This window comes from Pan troglodytes, chromosome 7 (assembly GCF_028858775.2).
Source record: "Pan troglodytes isolate AG18354 chromosome 7, NHGRI_mPanTro3-v2.0_pri, whole genome shotgun sequence".
In the NCBI taxonomy this organism is placed as follows: Eukaryota; Metazoa; Chordata; class Mammalia; order Primates; family Hominidae; genus Pan; species Pan troglodytes.
Window position 1 is genome coordinate 140653418 of NC_072405.2, and position 26356 is coordinate 140679773.

General features: G+C 45.3%; 1 protein-coding gene across 11 annotated transcripts in view; it reads right to left on the reverse strand.

Moving 5' to 3' along the window:
* The window catches only part of ASAP1 (ArfGAP with SH3 domain, ankyrin repeat and PH domain 1), a 391937-nt gene that overhangs the window by 348935 nt on the left and 16646 nt on the right, over positions 1-26356 (reverse strand). For 9 of the 11 annotated variants that reach the window (XM_063817373.1, XM_054657023.2, XM_009455915.5 and 6 more), the window contains exon 2: positions 190-275. In XM_063817373.1, the coding sequence (XP_063673443.1) occupies positions 190-198 (9 nt within the window). In that variant the 5' untranslated portion in view covers positions 199-275. Of the gene's footprint in view, positions 1-189; positions 276-26008; positions 26098-26356 lie in introns of those variants that run through there. The other 2 variants (XM_063817370.1, XM_063817371.1) reach the window with 1 other exon arrangement.

Below are 26356 nucleotides of genomic sequence, written 5' to 3' on the forward strand. Positions count from 1 at the left end.
AAAACATAGTAGGCAGTCTACACCTGTACAAATGCTAGAGATCTGTTCTCCAATAACAATCGTGCACACAGTCTCTGTTAGATTCCAGTGCTTGTGTTTGATAAAATTTTGCATTTCAACTCCCAAGAAGAATCCCGCTGTATCTCCCACGCCGAGTTTTCTGGACAGGATGGGCTAGAGATCACTCACCGATTCCATAGTGAATCTCTCGACGAAAAACTGGAGAGCCTGGAGGCTGAAGATCTCATGTCTCAGCCGTCACATCAGAAAACGACCTGGATAGGGGGCAGGACAAAAAGGGGACAAGAGTCATCCAGTGAAACTGGGCAGAAGACATTGTCTCAGACCAAGATGGGATTTCATATGGAGGCTGCACCTTTGTCAGGAATGTTCTTGCACCACAGAGTGGCTGTCCAGAAATATGAAGGAAACTACTATTTCAGCTTCCTATGGTGGGGCTGATACCTCCATCATTGAATCTCTGTGCAAGTAAGTGCTCAGGAATCCTTCTGGCATTCTATTTCTAGCTCTACGTTGGAGAGCAATTTACAAGTCATTAACTTCTCTAGACCTAGGCTCCTAAACATAAAATTAAAGTGTGCTAATGGATGCGACAGACAGACAGACAGACACCTGCAGCTGTGTGCCCACGAGAAAGCAAAAGTGTTCACCCGGCAAAGGAAACCAGTTCCAGGAAGAAGGCAGATATAGAAGAATATACATATTTCAGGACAGCCCCTCTGAACCTGGGAGAGGATTTTAATTAATTCATGCATACCAAAGCTTAATTAATTGCTGAGTGCACAGAGCACAGGAAGTCTGGGATAAAAGATGTTACATAAGGGAACAGCTTCAATATTTGCAGAATAGAGGGAAACAGAGGTGGGGATATAAAAATAAATTGAGCCAAGGGATCTCCTTGGCTTTTATCCAGTGATTCCTAGCTCAGTGTGGCATCTCCATCCAGGGCGAAAAACCGAGAGACATCTCAGTTCCACCATCTCCCTCACCCCCATATCCAATCCATCCCCAATTCATGTCTACTTTACTTCCTAAAGATCTCTCCACTTATCTCTCCCCACCTTCACTGGTCCAGCTCTGGACCAAGCCTCCATCATTCTTACCTGGGCCACTGCAGCTGCCTCCTAACTGATCTCCCCTCATCACCATTTCTCCCTCTGAAATCTAGTCTTCCATGCTGAAAGCAGAATAATCTTTTGTGGGTTTTTTTTTTTTAATCTTTTATTACAGGGAATTGTGTACAGACATAAAAACAGAGAAGTGTATCATATACCCCCTGAACCCACCAGCCAGTCTAATCACATTAACCCATAATCATACCCACCACATCCAAACCCTCATCCTTCCTGCCCGTGCATTATTATTTTGAGGAAATTTCCAGTCATCTTATCATTTCAGTCATAAATATTACCGCATGGATTTCTAAGATAAGGTCTTTGGAAAAAAATAACACTGTAAAACCACTACCATACCTTAAAAAGATAGCAATAATTCCTTGATATCATCAAATATTCACACAGTGTTCAAATTCCTAATAGTCTCATAAATGTCAAAAATGGTGTCTTTAACAAGTGTGTTTTTTTTAAAAAAAAAAACCCAGATCCAAATACGACTGACACTTAACAATTGAGTGATATGAAGAATACAATTTTGAAAACACAAATTTGATTGTGTCATCCCTCAACTCTCCACCACTAGCTTAACATCCCTCAACAGCTTCTCAGTGCTTTAGAATAAAAATCCAAATCACTGAACATGTTCTGACTCTTGTTCACCTCTCTGACCTTATCCTGTCTACCAGGCACAATGCTGTAGCCATAAGACATTTTCTTTTTCCTTTTTTTTTTTTTTTTTTTTTTTGTGAGACAGTTTCACTCGTTGCCCAGGCTGGAGTGCAGTGGCGCGATCTTGGCTCATTGCAACCTCCGCCTCCTGGGTTCAATTGATTCTCCTCCCTCAGCCTCCCAAGTAGCTGGGATTACAGGTGTCCGCCACCACGCCCAGCTACTTTTTTGCATTTTTAGTAGAGACAGGGTTTCGCCATGTCGAGCAGGCTGGTCTCGAACTCCTGACCTCAGGTGATCTGCCCACCTTGGCCTCCCAAAGTGCTGGGATTACAGGCGTGAGCCTCCGCGCCCGGCCCATAGGACATTTTCTTAGATCCTGGAACATGCTGCAGTTGTTCCACCACAGGTCCTTTGCCCATGTTGTTCTCTCTGTCTGGAAGGCTTCCTCTCTCATCTTCAGTGCCTAGGTAACTCCTGTACTTCCTTAAATATTATATTCTCAGAGAAACTCTGCACCTTCAGATTAGATCACGGAATTTATCTGTTTTTAATTATGTTTCAATGTGAAGACTGATTAATATCTGCTAATTTTCTTCCATTGTAAGCCATGTGGATACAAAGATTGTGTTTGGATTTGTTTATTGGTGTATGTTGCAGCACCAACTCTACAATGCCCGGCACAACAATATTAATAAATATTTGTTGGATAAACGATCAAACCATTTCCTTCAAACTTAGATGCCAACAGCAATTGAATCTTCCTGAGCACTGAATCACAAATTTAAATTAGATGGGGAACTGACAAGCTTATCTTAAAATGCATATGGAAATGCAATGGACTCAGGATAGCCAAAACAATCTTGAAAATGAAGAACAATGTTGGACTTCTATTTCCTGACTTTGAAAGAAATCAGGACAGTGTGGTACTGGCATAAGGATAAACATATACTATCCTTCAAATTCAAAGATCATGATCTTCCTATAATATTGACCTCCAGAACCCAACTTTACTAAGCACACGCTTATGAAAAATAAGTATCTGTTACTTGCATACATAGTCAATGCCCCTCCCAGCCTGCTCCTCAGTTTATTATTCTTTTGCTTTCCTTGCTTCACCCAAGTGGAGCAGCTGGGTTAGTATGGTAGACTGCATGAGTCTTCCCAGTTCACTTCCAACATGACTGTGAACTACACATTTCTGCCCTTTGTCATGGGACTTTGTAGTACTTCCCACTAGAGTGAATGGTGTTTACTTCCCTGTCCCACTGGATTCTGGACTGGATCACTGACTTGCTGTAGCCAATGGAATGTGGCTAGAAGTGACAGTGTGCTGTTCCCAAGTCTATTCCTCTTGCCCTCTTATGATGCACCACAAAAGGAATATGTCTCCATAGCCTCTGTCTGTTGCTGCCTTTTAGTCTGAACTCAGATCAAAGACATGTGGAGCAGATCCCAATCAACCACAAGTCCGACATGAACCAGCCATGCAACTAGATCAGCCAAACCACAACCAACCCATAGATCCTTGAGCATGAAGATACATATCTGCTGTCAAACAAGCCTCTGAAATCCTGAGGTTTTTGCTACTCAGAAAAAACTGCCTAATTCACATGGGAATATTAATTTATGAACACCGAGTATCAATAAAGCCATGCACATAGACAGCACAAGTATGATGACCACTGACATTTATTCTTGCAGAATTCCCACCTCCTTGGTGTCAGTTGGACTCACACAACAATCCTGCAAGGGAGACAATGGGCCAGATTTACAGATGAAAAAATCATAACTCACAAGATATGAAATAACGTGTCCAAGACAGTGTGTGGCAGAACTAAGATCCTGACCCGGGTGGTCTAAAAAACTCCAAGCCAGGCTTCCTCTGCATAAATCATAAAAGGGTCTTGCAGATGCTGCCCCATGAGTCTGTGATGTACCAACCTACCTCCACTCTTGTCCCATTCCTTCAGTGGGTCTTCAGGAGAGGCTGCTGGGGTCGGGGGGAAGGCCACTGGGCCTAACATCAAAAGTTCCAGTCCCAATTCCACCCCTATGGAGAGCTTCACCCTTGTCAGCGAGCCTCTTTAGCCCTCAGGTTTATGAAATGAGGCCACTAATCCCAGCCTGGCCTACGTCACTAGACCATCGTGAACCTTCAGAGAGATGAAGTGTGAAAGAGCTGTGTGAGGTGTGACACCATAGTCAGTTCACATTCTGCTGCCTTGATTCTGAACTAATTCGAAGTAGGTTAGCAGCTACGTCTATGTCCGTACCTCACCCACGGCACTTGGAGACCCATCTGATGCTCTGAGAATGATTTTTTATTCAAACAGAGATTATTTCTTTCTAGTCAAGAAAGTAATCTAGGTTCATCAGAAAAAATATTAAGGCATAAAATTAAAATCAATTATTATCCCAATACCTGAAGATAAATACTGTTCCTATACTAAGGCGATTTCATTTCTGGGACTCTTTTCTTTCTGTTGGTTTTTTGTTGTTGTTGTTGTTAAGGGTAAAACAAAGAATACATTTCAATTACCATAATTTTCTTAGAAGCAGGGAACTACCCTGTGCCAGGGACTGCTCCTGCTGCCTAAAGACAGAGCAAAGAACAAAAGAAAAGAAAGTTCATGATCTTAAAGGACTAATATTCATTCATTCATTCATTCATTATTCTTAAATTCCATAAACATGGGTCACCCACATCCAGTACTGGGCACTGGATGATGATGATGATAATGATGATGACAGCTTCCTTGCCAGATCCTGTACTCTAACAGTATGACTTATTAAAAGTTGGCCCCTAGAACAAACACATCTGGGTTAGAATCCAGATTATGAATCTTTGATGAGTTATTTATCCTTTCATACTTTAGTTCTCTCTTTTTTTTTTTTTTTGAGACAGAGTCTCGCTGTGTCACCCAGGCTGGAGTGCTGGAGTGCAGTGGCGCGATCTCTGCTCACTGCAACCTCCGTCTCCCAGGTTCAAGCGATTCTCCTGCCTCAGCCTCCCAAGTAGCTGGGATTACAGGCATGTGCCACCATGCCCAGCTAATTTTTTGTATTTTTAGTAGTGATGGGGTTTCATCATGTTGACCAGGATGATCTCGAACTCCTGACCTCAGGTGATCCACCTGCCTTGGCCTCTCAAAGTGCTGGGGTTACAGGAATGAGCCACTGTGCCTGGCCTAGTTCTCTCATCTTTAAAATTGGATTTCCTGTTCTGTGGAAGCTGTACTTAGAAAATTAGGGACTTAAAAGAAAATAGACCAAACTTATTTTTATGATGCTATTCCTCTTAAGCTATCTGAAGCCCAACTTGTCTAGTCCGAGCTGAAATTCCACCTCTTCTAGGAAGCTTTCTCCAATTTTCCCAGCGCAACAATCTGTCCATTTCTGAACTCTTACAGCACAGCTAGTAACCGTACGGAAAGTACCTACCTCATGCAGTCACAGCAAGAATTAATAAGAGAACATGATTAAAGCACTAAGCAAAAAATGGTTGGCTCCCCGTAACTGATGAATGCATGGGAGCTAGTTGTGGTGGTAGTGATATGACTGCCTCGTTTAATCCCCATACCTATCCTAGAAGAAGCTGAAACTCAGACATTGAGGAACGTGTCCAAGGTTATTGCTTGGGCACCTCAGGCTCAATCCCACTAAGGGAACTTCTGAGAGACTGTGGAGAGCACATCTCAGAATTGCCCCACCGAAGGGAAAGGAATCTGGGGCATTTACCTGCCACCTTCCATCCCTAACTGCCCAGACACAACCAGGGCATAGTCTCAGGCTGAGATGCAGGAAGCCCTCTGTGTGAATGAGCACTGTCTGCAGCGCCTTCCGGGGAGCACTCAAAGATATGAGCAGGGGAGCGGCAGCATCTGTACATAGACGCTCAATAAATATCTGTCGAAGGAGTGAGTGAACAATGTCTGTCAACCCCCACGGTCTTCTGTACAACCTCTCATTTCCCGCTGCCACCAGCGACAGAAAGATTTAAAGCACCTGCCTGCTAAAGTGAACCAGAATTCATTACCATCAAGCATCAGATTTGTTACCACCCACGTTTCTGCTTTTCCACTGAAATTCTGTTCTACGACTTACAGTTTGTCAGTCAGGACAGGAATTCCTGATGCCATGCAGGAATCGGGGACATAAATCATTTGGTACATAAACCCTTCTTTATTGCCATTCCTCAAATAGGTGTTTTTTATTCAACAGAAGTGACTCCACGAATGTTGGGATTTGTATCCTTTTATAGAGGATGTTATAAACTCTTGAGTCATCTGCAGCTGGTTACAGCTTGGACAATTTTTTCCCCATAATATCAAACCAAGCACTTTTCCTATTTACTGATGTAATTCTTTCCTGTTCTGTGGAAGCTGTACTTAGAAAATCAGGGACCTAAAGAAAATAGACCAAATATATTTTTGTGATACGATTCCTCTTAAGCGATCAGAAGCCCAACTTGTCTAGTCCCAGTTGAAATTCCACCTCTTCCAGGAAGCTCTCTCAAACTTTCCCAGCCCAGTAATCTATCCATTTGTGAACTCTAACAGCACTGCTAATAACCATAGCAAACCCTTATTGTTGTTTTATGTGTCAACTTGACTGGGCTAAAGGATGCCCAGATAGCTGGTAAAACAGCATTTCTGGTTGTGTCTGTGAGGGTGTTTCTGCAAGAGATTAGCCTTTGAATCAGGAGACTGAGTAAGGAAGGGTACCCTTCCCAACGTGAGTGGGCATCATCCAATCCATTGAAGGCATAATATTAATAGAACAGAAAGTAGCAGGAAGGGTGAGTTTGCTCTCTGCTTGAGCTGGGACATGCATCTTCTTTTTTGGACATCGGCGCTCCTGGTTCTCAGAACTTCAAACATAGACTGGGATTTACACCATCAGTTCCCCTGGTTTTTAGACCTTCGGGCTAGGACTGAATTACACCACTGGCTTTCCTGGTTGTCCAGCTTCCAGATGGCAGATCAGCCTCCATAATGAATTCCACTTATTATAAGGATGAGCCAATTCCCTATAATAAATATCCCCTTACATATATCCTATAAATTCTGTTTCTCTGAAGAACCCTTTTACATATCAGACCCCATCCTAGGCACATTCATTAAATCCTACAAGGAACTTTGCAAGGAATTGTGATTGTCTGAATTTTAGATAAGGAAACTGAGGCTCACCAAAGTTACATAACATTTCCCAAGTCATACAGCTGGTTAGTGGTGGCAGACTCAGAACTCAAACTTGAAAGAGCTCGATTTCAAAGCTCAGAACTTTATCTGCTGTGCTAAGCAAGGCACTACGGATCATGACCAAACACACCCCATTTGGTATCATTTCCTGATTGTTCATAGAGGTAAGTCAAATCTCCTCTCCTGGCTGGATGTGGTGGCTCATGCTTGTAATCCCAGCACTTTGGGAGGCCAAGGCGGGTGGATTACCTGAGGTCAGGAGTTCGAGACCAGCCTGGCCAACATGGTGAAACCCCATCTCTACTAAAAATACAAAAATTAGCCAGGCATGGTGGCAGGCGCCTGTAGTCCCAGCTACTTGGGAGGCTGGGGCAGGAAAATAGCTTGAACCCAGTAGGCAGAGGTTGTAGTGAGCCGAGATTGCGCCACTGCACTCCAGCCTGGGTGACAGAGTGAGACGGTGTCTCAAAAAAAAACAAAAAACCTCCTCTCCTGTGGTGATTCTTGAATGTAAATGCTGAGACCATTTGAATTGGTCATGGGGATTTTGTACTAATCGCTAGGTCTTTCAGTTTCCATATCTGCTGGCAAGCAACAAGTCCTGCCTCCCTACCAACCCTGATCAGCCCTGATTTAGGCATCTGTAATCTCAGGCCAGGTAACTTTGGACTCCTGCTATTTTTCCTAATCCCTCTTCTCCCTGGCCAGCATGCATGTGTTTGAGATGGGCCCTTCTGATAACTCTATCTTCCCAGGATAATCCAATAGGCTACAGTTCAGAGAGATACAGAGGAGACCCTGCAGAAGCCCACCCCAAGAAGAAAGCCAAGAAGGGCTGAGGTATTCTCCCTGACAATGCCGAGGCTGCTGGACCTTAGCTTTGGCTCTGCCCCCAACTGCCCACCTCATTTGTTGATTCAAATGATAACAATCAAAGATGGTTTGGGTCTTTCCTCTCCAAAGAAGAGGTCGCTGTGAAGGACCCACAACCCAAAAGACCAGAACCACCATCTTGCTGGATTATACACTCATGACAACTGTGACTGCATGTCTTATAGCCTACTCTGAGTATATTGCAGGCACTGGGCCTGACAGTGAGGAGGGTGAGTTGAGTAACACAAGGTCATTGCCCATAGAGAGCTCACAGTCTGGTGGGGCAGGGACAGGTATAGAAACAGACAGGATGAATGGTTGTCAGTGATATCATCTGGGTGTGAACACAATGTCATAGGACCTGCCTTCCAAACATCTCTTAAGTGCCTACTGCATGCTATTTTCCATTGGCTACAGCTTCCCACAGTGAGAATTATCTTCTGGGAAAATGCATCTATTCATCCACTAATATACTGAAAAAAAATATTAAGCTAAATATCAAGGAAGTATTGGTTAGCAAAATAGACGTGGTCTCTGCTTAAGGAATAAGACCTTCATCAAAAAACCTCACCGACAACAAGAAAAAGGGCACGTACTGGTACCATAGGACCTACCTACTATAAGCGATTAATAAATCCTCAGCATTTTAAAAAGTTACATCCTAAGAATTTTGTGACTCTTAGAATAAGTGAATGCCAGAGAAACAGCCTCGGGACCCCCAAGAAGAGAACAACGAAATAAACTTGAGAGTTCTCAAGTTTATTCTATACTCGGAGGGAGGCTAGGCTCACTCACTAGCCACGCAATCCACTCCTCATGCCAGCAGGAGCAGGCTCAACCCAGTCTGGGCCACCACAAATTATACATTTTCTTCAGGGTTCCCCTGGGAAGAAGTGCAAGTGTGCAATGTGAAATCCAAGGGAGCCTAGGGTCTGTTGTGCTGCCCATTGTGTGATCATATCTTCAAGGTCATTTCAAACAATCTTGAATTCACTCTCAGCGAGTATGCTGAGCGCAGAGCCATCTGGGCAGCTGCTCCCTCATGCTGCAGCCCAGGGCTGGGGGAATTTCCCAAGCACAGCAAAGAGGAGAGCCCTTGGGACAGAAAGACACATTCCAACATGGGCTCTCCCACCTAATTTCTGGCTGATCTTGAGTGATGAAAAATCACTTCTGGGAACCTGTGTCATCCTCTTTTTCTGTCTTTTGAGACAGAGTCTTGCTCTGTCGCCCAGGCTGGAGTGCAGTGACGTAATCTCCGCTCACTGCAACCTCCGTCTCCCGGGTTCAAGCAATTCTCCTGCCTCAGCCTCCCAAGTAGCTGGGATTACAGGCACCCACCACCATGTCCAGCTAATTTTCGTATTTTGAGTAGAGATGGGGTTTCGCCATGTTGGCCCAGGCTGGTCTCGAACTCCTGACCTCAGGTGATCCACCCGCCTTGGGCCCCCAAATTGCTGGGATTACAGGCATGAGCCACTGGGCCCAGCCCTGTGTCTTCTTCTGAAAAATGGAGATTTCTGCAGACTATGATGATGCCCACACACAATGCCTTGACTCTCACAGGTCATTACAGGCCAGGTGCATCTTACTGCAAGCAACACCTGCCACTCTGCCCCAAGAGCTTGCTCTCAGCCACCAAGGCACAGGCTCGGAGTGCCAGGAAATGAATGCTTCTAGCTGTGGCCTTCAGACAAGGATGAGTGGAAATCAGGAAACAATATCCCAGCTCCTTGCCCCTTGGTTCTGACAACCTGAGAGGTCCCCAGAGGAATGAAACCCTAGTTTCCTGCCTGATAACATGCTATTCCTTGGCTCCTTCTCTTCTCTGTCTCCCTTCCTCATTCCTCCACCTGTGTTTCCTTGGATCACCTCCCAAAGAAACTATGCATGCTCCAATATTTTCTCAGTGCTGGCTTCTTGGGGAAACCACCCTAAGACAGGGATGATGATACTTTTAACAGAGTGTTGTTAGGAGGAAAAAAAGGAAGCTGTATAAGTGTAGAAATGCCAGCATAAAGCAGGTGTACAATGAACAACTGCCAGTATTATGACAGCCCAAAACTAGAAATGACATCTGCAGCCCAGGGGCCTGACTCAGCGGCTTCCCAGCAAGGCCAGCACCATAGGCATGTTTTATGTGGCTGGAAATCCTGTTGGTGTCCACTGACCACTGTCCCAGTGACAGAGAGAATACAACCAAGGCCTGGAAGTCACCTTCCAGGAGCAGCACCCCAGTGTCCCAGCCTCCACCCTGTCCAAAGAAAAGGGAACCAGGATGGAAAGGGGTCTGCATGGAAAGGAGTTTACTCCCTCGCAGGAGGCCCCCATTGCCCAGTGCTCACCAGGTACCACGCAGGCCCTGTATGGGTATCGGCCACATAGCCCCTTTCAATCACGCTGAGTCTTCACCCAGCCCAGAGCAGTGAGAGGTACAGCTAGGAATGTCATCCCACTTTACAGAGGAAACAACAGCCCTTACAGGATAAATAACAATTTTAATAGAATAAATAACAACAGGTCTGATAGAGTTTGGATCTGTGTCCCAGTGCAAATTTCATACTGAATTATAATCCCCAGTATTGGAGGTGGGGCCTGGTGGGAGGTAACTGGATCATGGAGGTAGATTTCTCATTAATGATTAGCACCATCCCCTTGTTGCTGTCCTTGCCATAGTGAGTGAGTGACTTTCCGTGAGATGTGTCGTTTAAAACTGTGTTGTGCCTTGCTCTCTCTCTTGCTCCTGCTTGGGCCATGTGACGTACCTGTTCCCCCTTCACCTTCTACCATGATTTTAAGTTTTTTGAGGCCCCCCAGAAGCCAAGCAGATGCCAGCATCATGCTTCCTGTACAGCCTGCAGAGCCATGAGCCAATTAAACCTCTTTTCTTTATAAATTACCCAGTCTCCGATATTTCTTTATAACAATGCAAGAATGACCTAATATGAGTCTAGCAGAATAAATAACATTTTTTTTTTTTTTTGAAATGGAGTCTTGCTTTGTCACCCAGGCTAGAGTGCAGTGGTACGATCCTGGCTCACTGCAACCTCCACGTCCTGGGTTCAAGTGATTCTCCTGCCTCAGCCTCCTGAGTAGCTGGGATTACAGGCACATGCCACTACACCCGGCTAATTTTTGTATTTTTAATAGAGATGAGGTTTCACATGTTGGCCAGGCTGGTCTCGAACTCCTGACCTTAGGTGATCCACCCACCTTGGCCTCCCAAAGTGTGAGGATTACAGGAGTGAGCCACCATGCCCGGCCACAATTTTTAAAAATAACAAAGCTAGCATATATTGCATAGTTATTATGTGTATCTGACACTAACTACACAAGCAATAACTTCTTCAACCTTCATAACAAACCTAGGCAACAGGTATTGCTGTTTGATTCTACAGAGAAGGAAACTGAGGCAAATACAGGATGAGTACCTTGCCAGAGTTTTTACAGCTAATAAATGGAACCTAGGTCTGTCTGATTACAAAGACTTATGTTCCCTTTAAATCTCACCAGCCTTTCAGAGCAGGGCCAGCCTCAGGAGAGGTCTCTGCTGCATGTATTTCCCTTCTAGTTTTAGAACTAAAAAAAGATCTTTAACACACTAACAAGACCAGCCTCGCTCGAGCTCATTCCTAACACTTAGGAGTAGGTCCAATTAACATCAACCCCACTTGACCACACTCTTTGTAATTACCTTATTTCCTCCATTTTATGATGACCACATTTTCACATTTTAGCATTTCTGAAACAGGACGGGTCTCCTATCAATAAAATATAATGTGGCAGAACTATTTTCTCTCCCAACATTGCTATGATATCAATAATGCATCTCGAAATCAAAGACATCTCAGAATCAAAGGAAATAAAGTATATCTAAGAAATGTTCAAATCTCATCAAGATAAAGCCCAGATCAGGCCTTAGAAGACTGTAAGTTTGAAAAATGAGGAGCCTGAATCATCTCCTTCAGACCTCCCCAAAAATCCATCAAAGCATATCTCTGCCTGCATAAAGTTTCACCCCACACAGCAGCCCACTACCATCTATCTGTGGCTCTGAAATCTCATGGAATCCCTATATATCTGCATTTTTAATTTAAAAAAAGGAGATCAGTTCCTTACTTGTCAGTCCACAGATAACATCTAATGAGTGCCGATTATGTTGTTAAAATATGAAATATATATTTGACTGCATCTTCTATTTTGCCAGATTCATTCATTCATTCATTCATTCATTTATGTAACACTCCAACAGTTGCCTATGAGGAGACCACCCAAGTGAGGCATTTTCCTCTGCTGTAAGGCAGACAGGTGAATCGATGATTGCTGGTACCTGCAAGAACAGAAGTTGCTATAAAGTAGAGAAAATAATACAGAGGACTGGATAGTGAGTGGCTTCATGGGGGACATAGCAGCAGCTTCTGGTTTTGAGGATGAACAGGAGGACACCAGACAGAAAGGTAGGAAGAGGGAATTCTGAATGGACAGAACAGTAGGTTCAAAGGCACAGTCTTAGAAAGACCTTTCATTGGACGAATGTTTGCTGACCCATCTGCCATGTCCAAGGCACAATGACGATACTTCCAGAATTTTAAGATAATAAATGTGTGTTGTTTCAAGCCATTAAGTCTGTGCTTCCATCTAAAACCTTGTTACCACCCATACAAACAGGCAGATTTGCATTTACAAGGTTCTTGACCTGAAAGGTGCAGAGAAGCAGAAGGAAAAAGCCAGGGTTTCAGAATTAAGGGGCAAGAGTTTGAGAGTCCTAGCTCTTCCCTCTACCAGCCTTGGGCAAGCCACCTTACCTCTCTGAACCTCAGTTTTCTCATCTGTAAAACTGGCATTAATAATATTAAACTCAGGTGCCTGCTGTGAATCAGGCCTTGTGATTTCCATCCAGAAATACACACATAACTGATGCTTCTCTTGGCCAATTATTTGGCCCTCTAGCCTCAAAATATTGCAAATGTATCAGCCAAAGTACATGATCTATTTAACAATGAAATTTTTTTTTCTTGATATACATCAGAATGTCTTATTTATGAGGGTGGGAATATTGTTTGTTCACTTCTATAACTCTTTTTTTTTTTTTTTTTGAGACAGGGTCTTCCTCTGTTGCCCAGATAGGAGTGCAGTGGCAAGATCTTGGTCCACTGCAACTTCACCTCCCGGGTTCAAGCAATTTTCCTGCCTCAGCGTCCTAAGTAGCCAGGATTATGGGCATACGCCACCACAGCCCAGCTAAATTTTGTACTTTTAGTAGAGACAGGGTTTCACCATATTGGTCAGGCTAGTCACGAACTCCTGACCTCAGGTGATCCCCCCACCTTGGCCTCCCAAAGTGCTGGGATTACAGGCGTAAGCCACTGTGCCCGGCACACTTCCATAACTCTTAAAATGCCTAGTGCACAGCAGGTGCTCAATAAATTATCTGTTGATGAATACATTAACAGAATTAGATAAAAACAAATAAGGGAAGCATCAGGAAGACTTCTATATGCATTGTCAAAATGGGAAACTGGGGATGCCTTTTAAACTACAGGGTAATTCAGGCTGAGGCAGAAGGATAGCTTGAGGCCAGGAGTTCAAGACCAGCCTAGGCAATATAGTGAGACTTCATCTCTAAAAAAATTTAAAAACTAGTGGGGTGTGGTGGTGTACACCTATAGTCCCAGCTACTCTGGAGGCTGAAGCAGGAGGATCCCTTGAGCCCTGGAGACTGAGGCTGCAACGACCTATGACTGTGCCACTGCACTCCAGTCTGGGCAACACAGCAAGACAGCAAGACCCTGTCTCTTAAAAAAACAAAACAAAACAAAACAGCCAGGTGTGGTGGCTCAAGCCTGTAATCCCAGCACTTTGGGAGGCCGAGGCTGGTGGATCACCTGAGGTCAGGAGTTCAAGACCAGCCTGGCCAACATGGTGAAACCCCATTTCTACGAAAAATACAAAAATTAGCCGGGCATGGTGGCAGGTGCCTGTAATCCCACCTACTCGGGAGGCTGAGGCAGGAGAATCGCTTGAACCCAGGAGGCGGAGGTTGCAGTGAGCCAAGATCACACTCCAGCCTGGGCAACAAGAGTGAAACTCCGTCTCAAAAAAAAAAAAAAAACCTACAGGGAAATATTAATGAGACCTAACACTGGCCCTTCCACTGGAAGTCCTACAACAAATTACATTTCAGCCAACCCTGACAAAGTCCTGTGACCAGGGAACACCACTGTTCCAGTCCTCAAACATCTTTCTGAAAATCCATCTCCATTTCTTAGAAATTTTACTGCCTGTAAACTTAGAAGGATCAACCAATTTCCACAAGACTCCTTTTCAAAATGAAGTTTCCCCAGAGTCTAGACTCTCTTTTTAATGAGGTTTTAAATATTTTCTATTTCAACAGCTGTTTGTCTCCCAGGCGCAGCGGGCCACACCTGGACAGGATGCTAAGCCTGGATGCAGCTGACTCACCACAGGCCCGACGCCACTCCCCGCCCCACTAGTGTCGCCAACTCCGGAGGACAAGCCGCTGATTTCAGGGTGCCCATTAGAATGGAAGGCCCTTGAAAAATCCCCAAGCAGGCAAAAGAGCATTGTAAGCAAAGCAACGCCACACTCCGTCTCTTCCTCCTCTCCAGAGAAAACTTCAGGGAAACAAGACGCCGCAGCTAGCACAGTGCCTGGCCTAGTAAATGTTTGTTGAACGAATTAATTAATGAATGCCTAAACAAACACCCTCATGCCAAGACTTTCTGGGCACACACGGTCATTTCCCATCAGAGTCAGTTCCCAGCTGCCGACCAGTCAACAACATCTAATCAGAGCCATGGATGTCCTGCAAGTCACTTGCTTTGCAACTATCTCCAAAATAGGTTATCCTGACCGTCATCTTCTGGGGGCTGCTGTAAACTAGATTTCTCTTAGAAATCAATCAAGGCTTACCACCTTTCCGAACCCTATTTCCCCTGAATGACAGAGAACTACAAGGAATTAGTCTGAGGCAGAATGCATTAGTGCCCCAAAAGGGGCAGGAGATTTGGCTCAGCTACCTGCTTAGGCTGCCACCTAATGGAAAGTCCACTGGCTCCTCGGAGACTCTGATGCCACAGTGGTAAAACAGAAATCATAATGCCCACATGCCACAACCACTGTGGGAAAGAACATCAGACTTCCCATTCTGGTATCACGGCAGCCTGAGCTGATGGGGCAACCTTCCCTCTTCTGTTATAAACACATCAAATCTTGAATGACTATGACCCAAGTGAGATAATACATAGCCAAATGGAAGAAATAAAGGCCATAGCTCCCAGTACACACATCTGTGTACATTTGCATACACGCATATGGACACGCAGAAGTGCAACCCATGTACAACTGCATACACACATACACACATGCAAAAGTGCAACCCATGTACAACTGCACACATACACACAGAAGTCAAACCCATGTACAACTGCACACAGAAATACAACCCACGTACAACTGCACACACACAGAAAACCCACGTACAACTGCACACACACAGAAAACAACCCACGTACAACTGCACACATACAGACAGACAGATATACAACCCAAGTCCAACTGCATGCACACACACACACATACAGAAATGCAATGGACTATGTGCCGCAGCAGCAGGGCTGTTCCCTGTGGGCCCATGGAAAGGATGCTGGGCGGTTCCCAGATGCCCTTCCAGGGGCCCTTCCAAAGGACTTCATGTGCTGGGTCGGGACATTCCATTGTCAGCCCGTTTCCTCTGTGGAAGCAGTTTTCTTGGCTCGCTCTGACACAAGTGATACGGGCGGAAAGAGCAGTCCCTTCTCACGGTTCAGAGATTGTTGTGAAAAGGGGTCAGGCTGGAGGGTCTGAATTTGCAGAACCCATACCTAGACATGCTTCATGAGACAGAAAACCCCACAAGTCCTGGCTTCAGGGGAAAAAAAAAAAAAGGAGAGGCAAATGCATGGGCTGACAAAACTGACAAGTCCAGGAAGGATGGAAATTCAGGCCTGGCTAGATTCAAGGGCTCAGAGGATGTGGTCAGGGAGAGGTTAGTCTTCATCTGTTGGCTCTGTATTTCTGTTCAGGGGAAGGATGGCATTTTCAGGCAGGATCTCACCAAAGGGGCCACTGGCCTTCAGGCTTACATCCAGACACAATTCAGCAATCCCTGCAGGAAAGCCTCGCTGTACTGGTGGTTCTAATAAAAGTCTCAGGATTGACTCTGACTGTTCATCCATCCTTGAACTAATTTCTGTGGCCAGGGGCTGGAACACTCACTGGACTAGCCAGGTATTGCTTATGTGCCCAGATGGACACGGGGAGCGGGTCAGCTCCACAGGACCCACAGACCAAGGGAGGGGAGGAGAACTTGCCCCAAGGCCACAAGGACAGAAGAGAGAGGAGAGGAAAGGAGATGGTGTAAACCATAATTTTTATCAGAGAATAAGGTAGCAATCAACTTCAGCCTTAAATAAAACAAAGAGAATAGGAGCATAAGTCTTTCTTTAATGTTTTTTTCCAACAGCTTTCTTGACTTATAATTCACATACAATTAATCACAATTTAAAGTATACAATTCAGGCCCGGCACGGTCACACACGCCTGTAATCCCAGCATTTTGGGAGGGCCAGGCGGGCGGATCATGAGGTCAGGAGTTTGAGACCAGCCTGACCAACATGGTGAAACCTCGTCTCTACTAAAAATACAAAAATTAGCCGGTCATGGTGGCATGAGCCTGTAATCCCAGCTACTCAGGAGGCTGAGGCAGGAGGATCACTCGAACTCAGGAGGCGGAGGTTGCAGCGAGCCGAGACGGTGCCACTGCACTCCAGCCTGGGTGACCTCTGTCTCAAAATAAATTAATTAATTAATTAATTAATTAAAGTGTACAAATCAATGGTTTTTAGCATAATTCACAGAAGTGTGCAACCATCACCTCAAAATGAAACCCCGAACCCATAAGCAGTCACTCCCCGTTCCACCCTCTACACACCCCCGGCAAAAATAACAATATAACCTCTGTTTATATAGCTTTGCCTATTTGGATAGAATCATACAATAGGTGCCAAAAAAATAGGAGTATTTTTTTTTAATTATTTCTTTTGTGGCAAAATCTACAAAAAGATCTCCTTCCCTAAACTCCTAGTTGAACTCCGCCCTTGTGGCTCTGATGGAGTGAAGTCTCAATCCCTGGAATCACTGCTGTGGAGGGGGCTTCAGTTCATCCCTTCAGCGACATGGGCCACAGGAATGAGAGGCTTAGGAGACCCTCCCTAAGAGGCCTGGTAAAAGGCAGAAGCTGGAAATGGTGCTGTTCAGCAGGCCTGAGCCGAACATGGCACATCAGGCCCTGCAGCCAGGGCAGGGACCCTTCCTGGAGGCCAGGGTCCCGCACGCATTGTCTCACCCCAGCCAGTGTGTGGTGGAGCAGAAAAAAACCGAGGCTTCAGTCAAACAGATGGTCCAAGGACTCCCCAAGGACACGGCACTATGGGTTTTCTGCCCAGCATCGCTCCTCATTGCTGATTTCAACTGGGATCTCCCTTCCCATGAAGTACATGTGCCCACCGTCCCAGGTGTGGGCCTCACTGGCTTAAAACCATCCCCATCGTCTGCCACTAATTACTTTAGAAGGAATATGTAACCCAATTGGGGTCAATAAGACATGAGGCTGGAGGTTTCTGAGAAAGCCCTTTCTCTTTTGCCCAGAAGTTTCTGAAATGGTAATTACTTTAGAAGGAATATGTAACCCAATTGGGGTCAATAAGACATGAGGCTGGAGGTTTCTGAGAAAGCCCTTTCTCTTTTGCCCAGAAGTTTCTGAAATGGTGTTTTCTCCCTTCTTTTGGATGTTATAAGAAAGATGTGAAGCTAAAAACGGCTGCAGCCGATCTCACTACCAGTCTTGGGGAGATGCCAACATAGGAAGGTCGAACCCAAAGAACTACGGGAAAAGGAAGCTGCGCAGCCACTGTGCCAGTCCCCCTCCACTGGTCCTCCCTTTTCCGTCTGACTCTGCACCCCAAATTGACCTCAGGGACTAGTGCAAGGGCTTGCTCCTCCTCTGCTACAGGGTGGTTTTAGCAACAGGGAGCCCCAGCAGAAGACAGGAGGGAGGGAAAGGGAGGCTGAGGCATCCGATCTCTTCCCTGGGGCTCCCTCTCTAGGAGTCACTGTGAAACGGCTGCTGGCCTCAATCCAAGTTTCAGCTCTGGCCAGGGGCTCCTTCGCACAGCCCTCGCTGTCTCCGGTTTCCAATAACTCTTCCTCCTTGCTCCTCAAAACTAGGCACACACAGGAGCCTTGGGGCTTTGCTATCCCTGGAGCTTCCCTATATCTGCCTGCACCACCTTCTTCTTCTTTTTTTTTTTTTTTAATAGAGATGGGGGTCTTGCTATGTTTACCAGGCTGGTCTCGAACTCCTGGTCTCAAGCAATCCTCCCATCTCTGCTCCGCAAAGTGCTGAGATTACAGGTGTGAGCCACCACGCCCAGCCAACCAGCTTACACCTACTTAAAGATTCCTTTATGTGGCCAAAAAGCAGGTGAGAAGATGCTTAAAGGCATTAGTCATTAGGGAAATGCAAATCAAAACCACAGTAAGATAAAACCTCACACCCACTAGGCTGGCCATAATGAAATACACACACACACACACAATAGCAATAGCAAGTCTTGGCGAGGATGTAGAGAAACAGGAACCCTCATACATTGCTGGTGGGAGTGCAAAATGGTTCAGCTGCTTTGGAAAAGTCAAAACATGGGTTATCAGATGACCCAGCACCTCCACTCCTGGCCATATACCTAGAAGAAGTGAAAATGTACATTCAAATAAATACTTGTAAATGAATGTTCATAGCAGCACTATTCACGATGGCCAGGAGGTGGAAACAACCCAAAACCTATCAGCTAAGGAATGGAATGGATAAACCAAGTGTGGTACAGCCATACAATGCAATTATTCAGCCATAAATATAAATGAAGTACTGAGGCCAGGTGCGGTGGCTCACACCTGTAATCCCAGCACTGTGGGAGGCCGAGGCAGACGGATCATCTGAGGTCAGGAGTTCGAGACTAGCCTGGCCAACATGGAGAAACCCCATCTCTACTAAAAATACAAAAATTAGCCAGGCGTAGTGGTGCACACCTATAATCCCACTACTTGGAAGGCTGAGGCAGGAGAATCACTTGAACTCGGGAGGCAGAGGTTGTAGTGAGCCAAGATCATGCCACTGCACTCCAGCCTGGGCAAAAAGAGCAAAACTCCAACTCAAAAAAAAAAAAAGTTACTTCATTCATTCCTCTTAACACAAAATTATGAGTCTTCCCTCACTGGCAATAATAATACCTACTTGGTAGAATGGGTATCGGGCTCAAATGAGGAACATACAGTGTAGCCACTAAGCAGGCAGGCTCTGTCACCAGCTTGTTGGACCCGAATCTCAGCTCCATCCCTTACTAGCTGTGTGACCTTGGGCAAATTACTTCAAGCTTGCTTGTCCTCTGCCTCTCTCCTCCCCTCCTACCAGCAACAGTCTTAGTGTTCTGCATACACTGGGTGCATAACAACAACAACAAAAAATCACAGTGTCTAGAGTTGGGAGGGACTTTGGATCTCTCCAGACTAGGGGTTGGCAAATTATAGCCCTGGTCACAAATATCACTTTATCAGGAGTTTTGCTTCTCCAAGCCAAACATTCCCCATCCCTTCAACCAAGCCTCAGAGGACAAGATGTTGAGCCCCATTCACCATCTGTGGCAGCACTGCTAGTTCACCAAAACTCTGTTTTCTCTTCCTCCTGGGTGCATGGCTAGACTACATTTCCCAGACTCCCTTGCAGCTGGGTGTGACCATGTGTCAGACTTCTAGCTAAGGAATGAGATAGAAATGTTGCATGCCATTCTTCAGGCCAAGGTTTTTAAGAAGTGGGTGTGCTTTCTCCAGGCTCCTTCCCTCTTCTGCCAGTGGAAGCTGACAGCAACAAAGCTCCAGGGGGCAGCAGGGCCACAGAATGTAGCAGAAGCCTAGGTCTATGAGCCACCACATGGATGAGAGACTCCCACCGAACTAGAAATACACATTTTGGGCTTTTACATGAAGAAGGAAAAACATTTCTTGTGTTTGAGCCAATAAACATCGTGGGGACTATTTGTTATTGCAGCTGTTATCATTATATTACTAACTAATACACCATCCCAGTCTCCTTAATATGTGTCTACTGAATTGAATTACAGAAGGTTTCATTAATTCATCCAAAAAAGGCTTCACCTGAATACCTACTATGTGAGAAATCCTGTGAGTTCCAAATAAACATAATATAAGAATATCTGCTCTCAGAAAGCCACAAAATAGTGGGGGAGACAGAGGTATGAACAAAACAGACAGTGAAATGTACAAGGTAGAGGGGGTGGGCACAAACAAGAAGGTGGTCAATTCTACCCAGAATCAGGCTGGTCAGGAACGGCCTCCTGGAAGAGGGGAATACTCCAGCTCAGAATAAGGAGCTCATCATGTAGACAAACCTTACAGGCCTTCAGAGACCAACCTGAGCCACAGTGTGGAGGCCTGAGGGGGGATGGGCACATCTTCAACAACAGCTACAGGTGGAGGAAGGGGAGGAAAGGGAAGAAGGGGGCGTGGAGATGAAGCCGATGAGGACTCTGGAGCCAGACCATCACAGGCACCTGGTGAGGGTCCAGGAGCATATAAACTGTGACTACAGAGAAACACTGATTTAATCTAATCTAGCCCTTTCCAGATGAGGCCTGACTTTCTAATTCCTTGATAGAAAAGTAAATTCCCAGGCTCGGATCACCCACGCTTCCTGGCTCCTGCTCCCTGGGCTGTGCTTGTCTCTTACACGGTGTACTTTCCTGCCTTCTCCCTTGCCTCGGGCTTCTCTGCAGTTCCTAAGCTGTCTCTGTCAAGATTCCATTGTCCTTAGAAATCTAATAATCTAAACCCTTCCTTCCCTGTGCTCCCAAAACTCTCTCCCATGGATCAGCCTCTTGGAGGGGATTCACACTCCTTGAAGTAGGCCTGGAGATTAACAATCATCTTGACAAATCTTGGTTCATTTCCCATAAAGGGGACAGGAGCCAGGGTACAGCAAGAGGCTTGGTCCTGGGTTCATAGCAAGTTCTGGGTTCAAATCTCCACTGTCATTTGTGAATTCTGGGACTTGGAGCAAGCCAGTAAGCAGGCTGAAGCCTCAGTTTCCTCCACTGCTGCCTTCTATTATTCTTAACATGGAATGATAAAGATGGATCCGGAAACAACCTCAAATATCCATCTGCTTCACCTCCAACACTTTAAAGAATAGGAAATTGAGATCCTCAGAGGTTACGCAGCCTGAGGTCACAGTTGACGGCAAAGTCAGGTCTAGAATCCAAGTCTATGTATAAGCACAGTACCAAGTAATAGAACTAAATTGCGCCAGTTGGTTTCGGTCAGTTTACAACAACTATTACAATCCATATTTATACTTTTTTTTTTTTTTTTTTTTGAGACAGAGTCTCACTCTGTCACCCAGGCTGGAGTGCAGTGGGTCAATCTCGGCTCACTGCAACCTCCAGCTCCCAGGTTCAAGCGATTCTCCTGCATCAGCCACCTGCGTAGCTGGGAAATATGTTCAACTTTAGCATTAAATTTAAAAATGCAAATAAAGAACATTTATCTTTAGTCCATCAGTTATGCAAAAATTAACATAATTGATAATGCCTGGGGCAGGCAAGAAATGTATACTTGCAAAATTGCTCATAGAAATACAGATTGGTAAACCTTTCTGGAGGGTGGCTTGGTAATATGTACAACACTTGAAAATGTGCCTACCCTTTGTCCCTGAAATTCCACCTCTGGGAATTTGTCAAAAGTAAGTATTTGGACAAGTATGTACATGCAAAAACTAGAAACAACCTAAATGTCCATTAAAAAAGAACCAGTCAAATAAATTATGATCTATCCATGGCCAGCAAAAATGATCATGTAAATCTATATTTATTCAACATGGAAGGAGAGTCCCTATATATTATATGAAGGAATAAGTTGAAAAGAATGCGTAAGATGTCACTGTTCGCAAAAACTATGTGTCTATGAGTATATCAGCATAGACAGACAAAAGTGGTTATCTCTCATTGGCTGGATAATTATGGATGATCATTATTTGCTTCTTTATCTTTTCTTGTTCTTTCTGAATTTTCTGTTATGAGCATTTACTATGTTTACATTTGGAGGAAAAAAAGTAATTGTGCAGAAAGTACTTTAAAGGTTATCTAGGGCTGGGGGAGGAGAATTGGGAAAATGGGGGGTGACTGCTAATGAGTATGGATGGAGTTTTTTTTGAAGGGCGGTGATGAAAATGTTCTAAAATTGACTGCAGCAATGGCTGCACAACTCTGAATATATTAAAAACCACTGAATTCTGCAATTTAAATGGTGATTTGCATGGCATGTGAATTATATGTCAATAAAGCTATTACAAAAATATAATTTAAAATGGATAACAAAAGAAACTATAAAAGGCCTTGAGGTTAAAAAAAGATCAATAAATGTGAGCTGAGCTTGAAAATGGGAGAGTTGCAAAATGTCCTCACATGAGAGTGCGGCTGCCCATTCTCTGGTCTATACAGGCAAACTCAGTCAACCAGAATTTCTGGAAAACACTGTCCCAGATCTCCCAGCCCAGGAGGACTCTGGCCCACCCCCAGCCTATTGGTCTGACGGCCAAGCCCCCACTCTCCTCATGCAATTATCCACATGCCTCTGCCGTGTAGACAAGCCTCGGAGAGCACTCCACTTCCCAAGGGCCCTTCAGCACCGCTGATTCAAACAGTAACAGCTCTCTGACTTTGCTCTTCCCTTCAAAAAGCCCAGAGGCTACCTTGTAGGCTCAGGGTTTGTTTTTGTTTTTTTTAAACAATTTAATCTTCCCAGTGACATGCTGGGATTGGAAGAGATACTGGCTGGAAACACTGCCCTTCTCAGCAGGTGATAAAAGGGACCAGGTGCATTCATTCATTTAAAAGAGCACTTCCTGAGCATCTACCAGGTAGCAGGCCCAGAGACAGGTACTGCACTTATAAGAGTGGACAAAACAGGCCGGGCGTGGTGGCTCAGGCCTGTAATCCCAGCACTTTGGTAGGTCAAGGTGGGCGGATCACGAGGTCAGGAGATCAAGACCATCTTGGCTAACACGATGAAACCCTGTCTCTACTAAAAATACAAAAAATTAGCCGGGCATGGTGGCAGGTGCCTGTAGTTCCAGCTACTCGGGAGGCTGAGGCAGGAGAATCGCTTGAACCCAGGAGGCAGAGGTTGCAGTGAGCCGAGATCTCACCACTGCACTCCAGCCTGGGTGACAGAGCGAGATTCCGTCTCAATAAAAATAAATAAATAAATAAATAAATAAATAAATAAATAAATAAATAAAGAGTGGACAAACAGTGTGGGTCAGGCCGGGCGCAATGGCTTATCCCTGTAATCCCAACACTTTGAGAGGCCGAAGTGGGTGAATCACTTGAAATCAGGAGTTCAAGATCAGCCTGGCCAACATGGCCAAATCCCATCTCTACTAAAAATATAAAAATTAGCTGGGCATGGTAGCAGGCACCTGTAACCCCAGCTACTTGGGAGGCTGAGGCAGGAGAATCACTTGAACCTGGGAGGCAGAGGTTACAGTGAGGTGAGATTGTGCCACTGCACTCCAGCCTGGGTGACAGAGTGAGACTCCATCTCAAAATATATATATATGTAAATAAAAATACAAAAATAAGCCGTGCATGGTGTCACACAGCCGTAGTCCCAACTGTTTGGGAGGCTGAGGTATAAGAATCCTTTGAATCCGTGAGGCAGAGGTTGCAGTGAGCCGAGATCTCACCACTGCACTCCAGCCTGGGCGACAGAGCAAGACTCTGTCTCAAAAAACACAAAGAACAAAAAACAGCATGGGTCTCATGAAGCTCATGGACCAGCAGAGGGAACAGACAGACAATGAAAGATCAGAGTGACAGATGTTTTGAAAAGGTTAAGCATAAGGGGGATCCTGGGAGCACTGAAGATGGCTCCAAATTCAATCTTAGGGATCAGATAATGACAGGCTAATCATCATAAGCATTTAAAATGCCTACAACTTATGTCAGGCACTGGGCTAGGTTTTAAGGACACTGAAGAAAGAAGACACATTCCTGTTCTAAAGCGGCTGACAGACTAACAAACTTGATGTATAGTATCTCCAAAGTCCTCCCAATCTCCCTACATTGGCCAAGGTAGAACTGACCCAGCTTAGCCATGGTTTGGATGAGTTGAGGGAGGAAGAAGAAATCCATACTTTCAGAGTTCAGCCGTCCCCACCACTGCCACTGCTTCCACTCTCACCAGCATTAAGCATTTGCAGACAGCAAATACTGCTTGATATGGTTTGGATCTGTGTCCCCACCCAAATCTCAGGTAGAACTGTAATTCCCAGTGTCGGAGGAGGGGCCTTGTGGGAGGTGATTGAATCATGAAGGTGTTTCTAATGGTTTAGCACCACCCCCCTAGTGCTGTCTCATGATAAACTCTCCCGAGATCCGCTTGTTTAAAAGTGTGTGGCAGCTTCCTCCTCTCTCTCTCTTTCTCCTGCTCCGCCATGTAAGATGTACCTGCTTCCCCTTCGCCTTCTACCATAATTGTAAGTTTCCTGAGGCCTCCCCAGAAGCAGAAGCCTGTACAGCCTGCAGAACCATGTGCTGATTAAACCTCTTTTCTTTATAAATTATCCAGTCTCAAGTAGTTCTTTATAGCAGTGTGAGCATAAACTAATACACTGGTTAGGAAAAAAAAAAAAGGGTAAGCCAAGCTCATATCATTCTTCCACTCACAACCCTCCAAGAGCTGCTTTTGTCATTCAGAGCAAAAGCTAAAGTCCACAAAATGCCCAGCAAGGTTGAGCCCTCATCCCCACCCCATCAACCTTTTCCTGCACCAACTTTCTTGTCACTCACTCCACTGCAGCCACACTGGCTTCCTTGAGGTACCTTTAGTGTGCCATGCATGCAGTTATCAGGGTCTCTGCATGGGGCAGGCCCTGTGCCTAGGAATCGTTTCTCCCCAAACTGCCGTGTGCTCACTCCCTCAGCTCCTTTGGGTCTTTGCTTAGTGTCACATTCTCAGGGAAAGCCTCCTTGAACACCCCATTTAACAATGCACACCCTCCCCAGCATGCCCCAGCCTCCTCTCCAGATGATTTTTCTTCCATAAGGACTATTTGTCGTCTCACACACCATCCGTTTCATGTTTGTTTGCTATCTGTTGCCCCACTGGAATGTAAAGTCCATGAGGATAGGGATTTTTCTCTGTCATGTTTGCTACTGTTGTCCTGCCCCTAGAATACCACCGGCATGCAATGTAAATGCAAACAAATATGCATGGAATACATATCAAGGTTCCTAGCTGGAGTGTCTGGGATGAGGATACATGAGGAGTCATTACTGGGCAGAGACGGCAGAGCAGGAGTGGGTGGGAAGGGGGACTTCAGGTGCCAGGTCATGGGGAAAACAGCTTGGCCACTCTGTTCAGTGGCTATTTTTAAGCCATCCAGAGCTGAGAAGCCTTTACCTGCTTTTCTTGATATTTTAAAGAACCGGAGAGCAATGGGGACTTCTTATACCTGCCAGTTAGAGTTATCATGGCCTCCCAGGAGCCACCATGTCTCACCCCTTCCTCCCAGGGACTCAGCTCCTCTTGATATTGACAGTGTGTTTACTCCTATGAAATGCAAGCCCTTCCAAAGGCCAGCTCTCTCTTCCCACCTCTGATTAATTAGGTTTCACAAGCACCAATAAGCCCTTGCCGAGAATCCCACATGTGGACAGGGTTGAGTGTAGAACAACTGACTTTTATTCAGGGCCTCTCAGATGCCACATACTTGGCCTATAAGATCCCAATTTAATCTCCACCATACTCTGCAGGGGGTATTGGCAGCGCAAGTGGAAAGGAGAGGAAACTGAGGCTCAGAGAAAAGGTGCCGAAGGTCACCAAGCAAGGGACAGAGCCAGATTCCATGAAGGACTCCAACACAGGACTATGTGATAGCAGAGTTTACACTCTCTCTGTCATACCACACTATCTCTAAGACATGGAATAACTCACATTGTTCCTTTTTCATCCTTCAGAATCCGTGCTTCTCCCCTTCAGTTTGAATATCCTCTCAATGCAATGCACAGGGAGGCCAACACAACCTGGAGGTGAAGGAGGTACAGCTGAGCCCCAACAGAGGGATGTTTCTAAAGCACAACTCACAAATCTCATCTTCCTGGTGGCAGGATTAAGACCTACCTTCTTCTCAATTTCAATCTAGTCTCTGCTCACTGTGCCCCTGTATCTTAAGCCCCTGGCTCCCATCCCTTCCACATCCTACCACATCAACCTCTTCTCCAATCCTTCTCCAAGTCTCTACACTTGGCCACAAAGCACCCGCCCCACCATTGTCTACATGGT